A 13,100-nucleotide genomic window follows, 5' to 3' on the forward strand; every position below is an offset into this window, starting at 1 on the left:
AAACGGAACACCTTGAGCTATCTTTATCTGTAACCTCCTACAACTCTGCTTTGCTACAAATCTGGCCTACCTTGCATCCATCATCTCCTGCACTCCACCATTGGTGGCCGTGCATTCAGCTGCCGAGGACACAAGCTCTGGAATTCCCTCCCTAAATCTCTCCACCTCTCTGGAACATAAGAACTAGGAACAGGAGTAGGCCATCTAGCCCCTCGAGCCTGCTCTGCCACTCAACAAGATCATGGCTGATCTGGCCGTGGACTCAGCTCCACTTACCCGCCCGCTCCCTGTAACCCTTAATTCCCTTACTGGTTAAAAATCTATCTATCTATGATTTGAATACATTCAATGAGCTAGCCTCAACTGCTTCCCTGGGCAGAGAATTCCACAGATTCACAACCCTCTGGGAGAAGAAATTCCCTCTCAACTCGGTTTTAAATTGGCTCCCCTGTATTTTGAGGCTGTGCCCCCTAGTTCTAGTCTCCCCGACCAGTGGAAACAACCTCTTTGCCTCTATCTTGTCTATCCCTTTCATTATCTTAAATGTTTCTATAAGGTCTCCCCTCATCCTTCTGAACTCCAATGAGTAAAGACCCAGTCTACTCAATCTATCATCATAAGGTAACCCCCTCATCTCCAGAATCAGCCTAGTGAATCGTCTCTGTACCCCCTCCAAAGCTAGTATGTCCTTCCTTAAGTAAGGTGACCAAAACCGCACGCAGTACTCCAGGTACGGCCTCACCAATACCCTATACAGTTGCAGCAGGACCTCCCTGCTTTTGTACTCCATCCCTCTCGCAATGAAGGCCAACATTCCATTCGCCTTCCTGATTACTTGCTGCACCTGCAAACTAACTTTTTGGGATTCATACACAAGGACCCCCAGGTCCCTCTGCACCACAGCATGTTGTAATTTCTCCACATTAAAATAATATTCCCTTTTACTGTTTTTTTTTCCAAGGTGGATGACCTCACACTTTCCGACATTGTATTCCATCTGCCAAACCTTAGCCCATTCGCTTAACCTATCTAAATCTCTTTGCAGCCTCTCTGTGTCCTCTACACAACCCGCTTTCCCACTAATCTTTGTATCATCTGCAAATTTTGTTACACTACACTCTGTCCCCTCTTCCAAGTCATCTATGTATATTGTAAACAGTTGTGGTCCCAACACGTATCCCTGTGGCACACCACTAACCACCGATTTCCAACCCGAAAAGGACCCATTCATCCTGACTCTCTGCTTTCTGTTAACCAGCCAATTCTCTATCCATGCTAATACATTTCCTCTGACTCTGCATACCTTTATCTTCTGCAGTAACCTTTTGTGTGGCATCTTATCGAATGCCTTTTGGAAATCTAAATACACCACATCCATCGGTACACCTCTATCCACCATGCTCGTTATATCCTCAAAGAATTCCAGTAAATTAGTTAAACATGATTTTCCCTTCATGAATCCATGTTGCGTCTGCTTGATTGCACTATTTCTATCTAGATGTCCCGCTATTTCTTCCTTAATGATAGCTTCAAGCATTTTCCCCACTACAGATGTTAAACTAACTGGCCTATAGTTACCTGCCTTTTGTCTGGCCCCTTTTTTAAACAGAGGCGTTACATTAGCTGCTTTCCAATCTGCTGGTACCTCCCCAGAGTCCAGAGAATTTTGGTAGATTATAACGAATGCATCTGCTATAACTTCCGCCATCTCTTTTAATACCCTGGATACATTTCATCAGGACCAGGGGACTTGTCTACCTTGAGTCCCATTAGCCTGTCCAGCACTACCTCCCTAGTGATAGTGATTGTCTCGAGGTCCTCCCTTCCCACATTCCTGTGACCAGCAATTATTGGCATGGTTTTTGTGTCTTCCACTGTGAAGACCGAAGCAAAATAATTGTTTAAGGTCTCAGCCATTTCCACATTTCCCATTATTAAATCCCCCCTCTTATCTTCTAAGGGACCAACATTTACTTTAGTCACTCTTTTCCGTTTTATATATCTGTAAAAGCTTTTACTATCTGTTTTTATGTTTTGCGCAAGTTTACTTTCGTAATCTATCTTTCCTTTCTTTATTGCTTTCTTAGTCATTGCTGTCGTTTAAAATTTTCCCAATCTTCTAGTTTCCCACTAATCTTGGCCACCTTATTAATTTGATACTCTCCTTTATTTCCTTGGTTATCCACGGCTGGTTATCCCTTCTCTTACCGCCCTTCTTTTTCACTGGAATATATTTTTGTTGAGCACTATGAAAGAGCTCCTTAAAAGTCCTCCACTGTTCCTCAATTGTGCCACCGTTTAGTCTGTGTTTCCAGTCTACTTTAGCCAACTCTGCCCTCATCCCACTGTAGTCCCCTTTGTTTAAGCATAGTACGCTTGTTTGAGACACTAGTTCCTCACCCTAAATCTCTATTACAAATTCAACCATGATTACTGCCGTTCCTTTTTCACATGCCTCCATTATTCCCTTGATTATTGCCTGCCCCACCGTGAAGTTATTATTTGGGGGCCTATAAACTACGCCCACCAGTGACTTTTTCCCCTTACTATCTCTAATCTCCACCCACAATGATTCAACATTTTGTTCATTAGAGCCAATACCGTCTCTCACAACTGCCCTGATATCATCCTTTATTAAGAGAGCTACCCCACCTCCTTTCCCTTCTTGTCTATCTTTCCAAATTTTCAGATACCCCTGTATGTTTAATTTAGAGTGTTTTAATACAAGTTTTTAAACCATGATTTTTAGTTTTGACCCCTCCTGCAGCCCCTTTATATTCATACATATTGTCCCTTCCTATCTCCTTGTGGTTTACACTTACCCCAGTGCTACTCTGCTCTGTTGCCTCCTGCCTTTTGCATTCTTTCTTGGGATCCTATTCATCTGAGCTCTCACCCATTCTAACTAGCTCAGAGCCCTTTCCTGTGTTCCGAATACTCTTTGCATTGTGGCACCGAGCTTTCATGCTTGCCTTTTTATTACACTTTAGAATTTTGCTGTACAGTGGCCCTTTTTGTTTTTTGCCTTGGGTTTCTCTGCCCTCCACTTTTACTCATCTCCTTTCTGTCTTTTGCTTTTGTCTCCTTTTTGTTTCCCTCTGTCTCCCTGCCTCCCTGCCTCCCTGCCTCCCTCCCTCCTCTACCTCTCGCTCCTCTTTTAAGACACCCTTTAAACCTGCATACTGTATATACTGACCGGCAAAAACTGTATTGTCCAGTCTATGCATACAGTATATACTGTTATATGTACTTACTAGACTGTGGGATATGTATTGACTGGACTGTGGGATATATATTGATTGGCTTGTGGGATATGTATTGATTGGCATGTGGGATATGGATTTATTGGCGTGTGGAATATATAGGGATATACATTGAATGGACTGTGGGATATGTATTGATTGGCATATGGTATATATATTGGTTAAATTATGGGGTTTGCATCAACCGTCACTGTCAGGCGTGATTCTATTGCTCGTTGAAAGGTCTGAGATACAGTTTAAGTTTGATGTAGTGACACTAATATCTGGATTTTCCCTGTGATCTTCTGTGTCTTGTACTGAGCGATAAGCAGTCTGACTACTGATTGCCTTTCTAAATCAGCCAAATAACCGAGATCCAAATCGTTCACCTGAAGTGGGAGCACATCGCTGTTACTCTGATTCCAAATGTCTGCTCTGGGAAGTGTTCCTCGCGGATGGTTGGATTGTTGGGGGCTGCACTTTCCCGGGAGGCTGCTCAGGAACAGGATGATGACGGTAATCAGTGAGAGACTATCCCTGGGACACAGTAATATGTTGTCAGCTGACTGGGATATGGGACTGGGACTGAGTTGGCTGAGAACCTGCCTCTCAGTGTTTGTCACAACCTGAAAACTTGAGAACTTTAGCAACAGCAAAAGTTCATTCAGCCCAACATCCTCTTAATTTCTCAAGCCCAGCGACTCATGACGGCCCCCAAACCTGCTCACCTTCTCATTGTATCCCCCAAACCTACCCACCTTCTCACCATATCCCCCAAACCTACCCACCTTCCCACCGTATCCCCCAAACCTACCCACCTTCTCACCGAATCCCCCAAACCTACCCACCTTCTCACCGTATCCCCCAAACCTACCCACCTTCTCACTGTATCCCCCAAACCTACCCACCTTCTCACCATATCCCCCAAATCCACCCATCTTCTCACCATATCTCACAAACCTACCCACCTTCTCACTGTATCCCCCAAACCTACCCACCTTCTCATTGTATCCCCCAAACCTACCCACCTTCTCACCATATCCCCCAAATCTACCCATCTTCTCACCATATCCCCCAAACCTACCCACCTTCTCACTGTATCCCCCAAATCTACCCACCTTCTCACTGTATCCCCCAAACCTACCCACCTTCTCACCATATCCCCCAAACCTACCCACCTTCTCACCGTAACCCCCGAGCCCACATACCCACCTTCTCACCATATCCCTCAGTCCCACCTACCCATCTTCTCACCGTATCCCTCAGTCCCTCCTCATAGATCAATCCCACTCACCAACATTCTCACATCTTTCTCAATCCCTTGTTCTCCAGAAACCTATTCCAGTTCCTTGACCCTTTTACCCAGTGCTTCAATGTATTTCCCTGGCACTGTATTCCACAGCGGATGCACCTCCCGAACTCGTGAGCTCCACCACCTCGAAGGACAAGGGCAGCAGGCGCATAAGAACGCCATTAATGCAATAGTAAGGAAGGACATTAGCTTGGATGATGTGGAATCTGTATGGGTAGAGCTGCGAAACACCAAAGGGCAGAAAATGTTAGAGCGAGTTGTGCACAGACCACCAAACAGTGGTAGTGAGGTCGGGGATGGCATCAAACAGGAAATTAGGGATGCGTGCAATAAAGGTACAGCAGTTATCATGGGTGACTTTAATCGACATATAGATTGGGCTAACCAAACTGGTAGCAATACTGTGGAGGAGGATTTCCTGGAGTGTATTAGGGATGGTTTTTAAGACCAATATGTCGAGGAACCAACTAGAGAGCTGGCCATCCTAGACTGGGTCTTGTGTAATGAGAAAGGATTAATTAGTAATTTTGTCATGCGAGGGCCCTTCGGGAAGAGTGACCATAATATGGTAGAATTCTTCATTAAGATGGAGAGTGACACAGTTATTTCAGAGACTAGGGTCCTGAACTTGAAGAAAGGTAACTTCGATGGTACAAGACGTGAATTGGCTAGGATAGACTGGCAAATGATACTTAAAGGGTTGATGATAGATAGGCAATGGCAGACATTTAAAGATCACATGGATGAACTACAACAATTGTACATCCCTGTCTGGTGTAAAAATAAAATGGGGAAGGTGGCTCAACCGTGGCTAACAAGTGAAATTAGGGACAGTGTTAAATCCAAGGAAGAGGTATATAAATTAGCCAGAAAAAGCTGCAAACCGGAGGACTGGGAGAAATTTAGAATTCATCAGAGGAGGACAAAGGGTTTAATTGGGAGGGGGAAAATAGAGTATGAGAGTAAGCTTGCAGGGAACATAAGAACTGACTGCAAAAGCTTCTATAGATATGTAAAGAGAAAAAGATTAGTGAAGACTAATGTAGGTCCCTTGCAGTCAGAATCAGGTGAATTCATAATGGGGAACAAGGAAATGGCAGACCAATTGAGCAAATACTTTGGTTCTGTCTTCACTAAGGAAGACACGAATAACATCCAGAAAATACTAGGGGACCGAGGGTCTAGCGAGAAGGAGGAACTGAGGGAACTGAGGGAAATCCTAATTAGTCAGGAAATGGTGTTAGGGAAATTGATGGGATTGAAGGCCGATAAATCCCCAGGGCCTGATAATCTGCATCCCAGAGTACTTAAGGAAGTGGCCCTAGAAATAGTGAATGCATTGGTGGTAATTTTCTAACATTCCAACATGGAGCAGTTCCTATGGATTGGAGGGTAGCCAATGTAACCCCACTTTTTAAAAAAGGAGGGAGAGAGAAAACAGCGAATTATAGACCGGTTAGCCTGACATCGGTAGTGAGGAAAATGCTGGAATCAATTATTAAAGATGTAATAGCAGTGCATTTGGAAAGCAGTGACAGGATCGGTCCAAGTCAGCATGGATTTATGAAAGGGAAATCATGCTTGAGAAATCTAGAATTTTTTGAGGATGTAACTAGTAGAGTGGATAAGGGAGAACCAGTGGATGTGGTATATTTGGACTTTCAAAAGGCTTTTGACAAGGTCCCACACAAGAGATTAGTGTGCAAAATTAAAGCACCTGGTATTGGGGGCATTGTATTGACATGGATAGAGAACTGGTTGGCAGACAGGAAGCAAAGAGTGGGAATAAACGGGTCCTTTTCAGATTGGCAGGTAGTGACTAGTGGGGTACTGCAAGGTTCAGTGCTGGGACCCCAGCTATTTACAATATATATTATTGATTTAGATGAAGGAATTGAATGTAATATCTCCAAGTTTGCAGATGACACTAAGCTGGGTGGCAGTGTGAGCTGTGAGGAGAGTGCTAAGAGGCTGCAGGGTGACTTGGACAGGTTAGGTGAGTGGGCAAATGCATGGCAGATGCAGTATAATGTGGATAAATGTGAGGTTATCCACTTTGGTGGCAAAAACAGGAAGGCAGAATATTATCTGAATGGTGACAGATTAGTAAAAGGGGAGGTGCAACGAGACCTGGGTGTCATGATACATCAGTCATTGAAAGTAGGCACGCAGGTACAGCAAATGGCAAATGACATGTTGACCTTCATAGCGAGAGGATTTGAGTATAGGAGCAGGGAGGTCTTACTACAGTTATACAGGGCCTTGGTGAGGCCACACCTTGAGTATTGTGTGCAGTTTTGGTCTCCTAATCTGAGGAAGGACATTCTTGCTATTCAGGGAGCGCAGCGAAGGTTCACCAGACTGATTCCCGGGATGGCAGGACTGACATATGAAGAGAGACTGGATTGACTAGGCTTATATTCACTGGAATTTAGAAGGACGAGAGGGGATCTCATAGAAGCTTATAAAATTCTGACGGGATTGGACAGATTAGATGCAGGAAGAATGTGCCCGATGTTGGGGAAGTCCAGAACCAGAGTTCACAGTCTAAGGATAAGGACTAAGCCATTTAGGACCGAGATGAGGAGAAACTTCTTCACTCAGAGAGTTGTGAACCTGTGGAATTCTCTACCACAGAAAGTTGTTGAGTCCAGTTCGTTAGATATATTCAAAAGGGAGTTAGATCTGTCCCTTACAGCTAAAGGGGTCAGGGGGGTATGGAGCGAAAGCAGGAGTGGGGTACTGAAGTTGCGTGTTCAGCCATGATTATATTGATTGGTGGTGTAGGCTCAAAGGGCCGAATGGCCTGCTCCTTCACCTATTTTCTATATTTCTATGTTTCTATCACTTGCAGGTTCCCTTCCAAGTTACACACCATCGCGACTTGGTCATATATCGTCGTTCCTTCGTCGTCGCTGGGTCACAATCCTGGAACTTCCTCCACCTTCTTGAGGGGATTTAGGAATGGGCAATAAATGCCGGCCTTGCCAGTGATGCCCACATCCCAAGTATATATATATATGTATGAAATAACCTCTATTACACTTCGAATCTCAACAATGAAATGTATTCTTCAATGAATAGACTATTTGGTTTTGCTGCAACACCAACACCAACACTTGCTGGCCAACCATCTCCCTGCCATTTTAGTGGCACCACCAAATCACAGCCTGTCAGCGAAATGGCACCGGCTGCATACAGCGGGCTCGGCAGATCACCCAGCGCCCGCTCACGCTGTTTCTATTCATACAGCCGCTGGATAGGAACAAGAAGCAGCAGCAGCCTCTGCCAGGCTCAGTGATGGCCCAAACTGGGAACTTACTGTGAATCCGATCCCCACAGTAGCGGAGAATGATCCCGGGATGAACTTTCCTTGGTCAAATTGCACCAGCAGCGAGGTCTTCCCAACTCCACTGTCGCCCACCAGGATAGTCTGTGGGGAAAAAATCATCAAGGAGTCATTGGCTGATTCGGAGCATTCACTGAGCGATAAAATCCCACTCTACATGGCTGACTCTTAATGTTCCCGAGGTGGGCAGCAGTACCAGGGAGGGACAGAGTCACATGGCTTGATAGCGCTGGGACAGTGGTTTGGGGAACAGTTAAAATAGAGTGATGGTGTGTAAGGTGAAAAGAGGAGCACTGGGGTGTGGCAGTATTAGTGAATGGGGCGAGGTGTCCCTTGGGTCTGGAAGTATTGGGAGGGGTGGGCAGTACTGGGTGTGTTGGGTCTGTGAATATTGAGAGGGTGGGCAGTGTTGGGAGTGTTGGGTCTGGGAGTGTTGGGAGGAGTGGGCAGTACTGGGTGTGTTGGGTCTGGGAGTGTTGGGAGGGTGGGCAGTGTTGGGAGTGTTGGGTCTGGGAGTGTTGGGAGGGTGGGCAGTGTTGGGTGTGTGGATGTGGTGGGAGTGTCGCTGGGGTCTGGCACTGATTGGTAGGTGGTCTCAAGATGTGGAACCAAGCTTGGAATGTAGTGTTTGAGGCGGGGTGGGAATGGGATTTAGTTGTATTTTTTGGGGGGGGGGACAGGGTGAATCAGTACGATGGCTGTGAGCTTCCATGTATCCACCGCCCCCCCCTCCATTTATGAATGTGATTCCCCAGCAATGAGATGGGAAGCCTGATTTAGTTATTTTAAAGGACTGTATTCGGGACGTTTGACGGCGAGTCCAATATCAGTCCTCCATGTGATGTAAATAATTGAAACCCGGTTCCTGGGTCGGGATCAGGAATGGATATCTGCCTCCCCGCCCCGAGAAATGCTCGCGAGCAACCATCACCCACGGCCCGGGAAACCGCTACAAATTCTTTAAGGTGATGACTATGCGGTCAATGCTTGCAACAAACTAAAGGGGGCCCCAGTGATGGTGAGGAGACGGCTATCAGGCGTTTCTCAGTGATAGGTCGGCAGCAATGAATGGGACAGCAAGAAAAGGTGTAGTGATTGGATGGAGTCGTAAATGGACAATCTTGCAGGAGGTCCCTGGAAGTGTGTCAGTATTGACAGGGGGTTCCCAGGAGTGTGACAGTATTTACAGGGGGTCCCTGGGAATGTGTCAGTATTTACAGGGGGTTCCCGGGAGTGTGTCAGTATTAATTGGGGTCCCCGGGAGTGTGTCAGTATTTACAGGGGGTCCTCGGGAGTGTGTCAGTATTTACAGGGGGTCCCCGGGAGTGTGTCAGTATTTACAGGGGGTCCCCGGCAGCATGTCAGTATTTACAGGGTGACCCTAGGATTGTGTCAGTATTTACAGGGGCTCCCCGGGAGTGTGTCAATATTTACAGGGGGTTCCCAGGAGTATGTCAGTATACAGGGGGTCCCCGGGAGTGTGTCAATATTTACAGGGGGTCCCCGAGAGTGTGTAAGTATATACAGGGGCTCCCCGGGAGTGTATCAGTATATACAGGGGGTCTCCGGGGATGTGTCAGTATTTACAGGGAGTCCGGGGGAGTGTGTCATGATTCACAGGGGGTCCCCGGGAGCACATCCGTATTTACAGGGAGCTTGTGGGAGTATGCCAGGACTTACAGGCGATCCCTGGGAGTGTGTCCGTATTTACAGGGTGTCCCCGGGAGTGTGTCCGTATTTACAGGGGGTCCACAGGGATTGTGTCAATAATTACAGGGAGTTTCTGGGGAATGTGTCAGTATTTACAGCGGGTCCCTGGGAGTGTGTCAGTATTTACAGGGAGTCCCTGGGAGTGTGTCAGCATTTACAGGTGATCCCTGGGAGTGTGCCGTATTTACAGGGAGTCCCTGGGAGTGTGCCAGTATTTACAGGGGTCCCCGGGAGTGTGTCAGTATTTACAGGGGTCTCCGGGTGTGTGTCAGTATTTACAGGGCGTCCCCGGGAGTGTGTCAGTATTTACAGTGAGCCCGGGGGAGTGTGTCAGTATTTACAGGGAGCCCGGGGGAGTGTGTCAGTATTTACAGGGGGTCCCCGGGAGTGTGTCAGTATTTACAGGGGGTCCCTGGGGGGTGTGTCAGTATTTACAGGGGGTCCCCGGGAGTGTGTCAGTATTTACAGGGGGTCCCTGTGAGTGTGTCAGTATTTACAGGGGTCCCCGGGAGTGTGTCAGTATTTACAGGGGCTCCCCGGGAGTGTGTCAGTAATTACAGGGGCTCCCTGGGGTGTGTCAATATTTACAGGGGGTCCCCAGGAGTGTGTCAATATATACAGGGGGTCCCCGGGAGTGTGTCAGTATATACAGGGGGTCCCCGGGAATGTATCAGTATATATAGGGGGTCTCCGGGCGTGTGTCAGTATTTACAGGGGGGTCCCCGGGTGTGTGTCAGTATTTACAGGGAGTCCCTGGGAGTGTGTCAGTATTTATAGGGGCTTCCCGGGAGTGTGTCAGTAATTACAGGGGCTCCCTGGGAGTGTGTCAATATTTACAGGGGGTCCCCAGGAATGTGTCAGTATATACAGGGGGTCTCCGGGCGTGTGTCAGTATTTACAGGGGGGTCCCCGGGTGTGTGTCAGTATTTACAGGGAGTCCCTGGGAGTGTGTCAGTATTTACGGAGGGTCCCGGGTGTGGGGGGGGAGCGGAGGTTGTTGCTTTTGCAGGGAGTCCCTCGGAGTGTGTTAGTATGACAGGGGTCCCCGGGAGTGTGTCAGTATTTTCAGGAAATCCCCAGGAGTGTGTCAGTATTTACAGGAGTCCCCGGGAGTGTGTCAGTATTTACAGGGGTCCCCGGGAGTGTGTCAGTATTTTCAGGAAATCCCCAGGAGTGTGTCAGTATTTACAGGGGTCCCCGGGAGTGTGTCAGTATTTACAGGGGGTCCCCGGGAGTGTGTTGGTATCTACAGGGGGTCCCCGGGAGTGTGTCCGTTTTTACAGGCAGTCCACAGAGATTGTGTCAATTATTACAGGGAGTCTCCAGGGAGTCTGTCACTGTAAAGTTCGAAAAACATCGCTTATAAAATGAGCTGATCAGAAATATTAACACAGAGGACCTTCCCCTCGGAGCCCCAGGGTGAACCTGTGCTCACTGACCGAGCATCGCTGATAGGCGGAGATATAGCAAGAAAGACTGGATCAACTGGGCTTGTATTCACTGGAGTTCAGAAGAATGAGAGGGGACCTCATAGAAACATATAAAATTCTGACGGGGTTAGACAGGTTAGATGCAGGAAGAATGTTCCCAATGTTGGGGAAGTCCAGAACCAGGGGTCACAGTCTAAGGATAAGGGGTAAGCCATTTAGGACCGAGATGCGGAGGAACTTCTTCACCCAGAGAGTGGTGAACCTGTGGAATTCTCTACCACAGAAAGTTGTTGAGGCCAATTCACTAAATATATTCAAAAAGGAGTTAGATGAGGTCCTTACTGCTAGGGGGATCAAGGGGTATGGCGAGAAAGCAGGAATGGGGTACTGAAGTTGAATGTTCAGCCATGAACTCATTGAATGGCGGTGCAGGCTAGAAGGGCCGAATGGCCTACTCCTGCACCTATTTTCTATGTTTCTATGTTTCTATTCAAACTCTGACTGTACTGAAAACGGAAATTGGAGATTGCAGGAATAATTTGACAGGGAGGGAAAATTTGATTTCATTTTTTAAAAACTCCCGCTTCTCCCAACAGCCCTGGCTTGGGCTTGGCACTACTGGGTGAGGAGCTTTGTCTCATTCGCTGCCCTAGGCTTACACCAGTGGCCTTTGGCCAATGTTACGGAGAATCACAGCCCGAGGCAGACAGGAGGCAAGCAAGCTGCAGAGGGGCTGGGCAGGAGGGAGCATTGTGACAGCTCCGACTGCGAGCAATGAACAGCATCCTCTGCAGCGTCCCTGGGAGCCTGCCTTGTTTGAAGAGTAAAGCAGCAGTACACGATAAGCAGTCCTGACATACTGTCCGCCCAACAGCCAGACAGCTCTCAGATCCAGAGCACCCAGGAGACAGGACACCTTGTACACCACAAGCTCACATTGTTAACTCAAACCCACTAGAAAAGGCAGCAGCAACAACAGATGGCATTTACACAGTGCCTTTAATGTAGAAAAACTCCCAAAGGTGTTTCACAGAGAGTAGCGGGGGGTGAGATAGATAGCAGTCAAAAATCTTCCATTGATACAGTTACTTTATACATCAGGATGCTTCACCGCCAATGAATTACTTTTGAAGTCTCATCATCATAGACAGTCCCTCAGAATCGACTTGCTTCCACTGTAAAAATGAGTCCTTAGGTGACTGAACCGTCCAGTACGAGAACCACAATCCCTGTCACAGATTAGACAGACAGTGTTGAAGGAAAGGGTGGGTGGCACTGGTTTGCCACATGCACTTTCCGCTGCCTGCGCTTGATTTCTGCATGCTCTCGGCGATGAGACTCGAGGTGCTCAGCGCCCTCCCGGATGCACTTCCTCCACTTAAGGCGGTCTTTGGCCAGGGACTCCCAGGTGTCGGTGGGGATGTTGCACTTTATCAGGGAGGCTTTGAGGGTGTCCTTGTAATGTTTCCTCTGCCCACCTTTGGCTCGTTTGCCGTGAAGGAGTTCCGCGTAGAGCGCCTGCTTTGGGAGTCTCGTGTCTGGCATGCGAACAATGCGGCCTGCCCAACGGAACTGGTCGAGTGTGGTCAGTGCTTCGATGCTGGGGATGTTGGCCTGGTCGAGGATGCTAACGTTGGTGCGTCTGTCCTCCCAGGAGATTTGAAGTTTAGTCAATGTTGTGTAGCCAATTTGTGAAAAGTAAGGTCCCACAAACAGCAAGGAGATAAATGAGTAATTAATCTGTCTTTAGGTTTTGATTGAGGGATAAATACTGGCCAGGACACCGGAGAGAACTCCTCTGCTCTTCTTCAAATGGTGGCATGGGATTTTATGTGTCCACCTGAGGGGCGGACGGGACCTCGGTTTAACGTCTCATCTGAAAGACGGCACCTCTGACAGTGTGGCGCTCCCTCAACACTGTACCAGGAGTGTCAGCCTAGATTATGTGCTGAAAAACCCTGGAGTGGGGCTTGAATCCTGATTTAAGAGGTGAGAGTGTTGCCAACTGAGCGAAGGAAGAGCTGGGGATTCACAGAAGAGTGAAAGAACTGAGGTGG

At 47.6% G+C, this 13,100-nt stretch overlaps 1 protein-coding gene across 1 annotated transcript in view; it reads right to left on the reverse strand.

The window, feature by feature from the left end:
* The window catches only part of LOC139226602 (ras-related protein Rab-37-like), a 261,132-nt gene that overhangs the window by 199,098 nt on the left and 48,934 nt on the right, over positions 1–13,100 (reverse strand). The window contains exon 2 of the mRNA XM_070857461.1: positions 7,877–7,987. Coding sequence (XP_070713562.1) covers positions 7,877–7,987 — 111 coding nt within the window. The remainder of the gene's footprint in view (positions 1–7,876; positions 7,988–13,100) is intronic.

Source organism: Pristiophorus japonicus, chromosome 16, assembly GCF_044704955.1.
Source record: "Pristiophorus japonicus isolate sPriJap1 chromosome 16, sPriJap1.hap1, whole genome shotgun sequence".
In the NCBI taxonomy this organism is placed as follows: Eukaryota; Metazoa; Chordata; class Chondrichthyes; family Pristiophoridae; genus Pristiophorus; species Pristiophorus japonicus.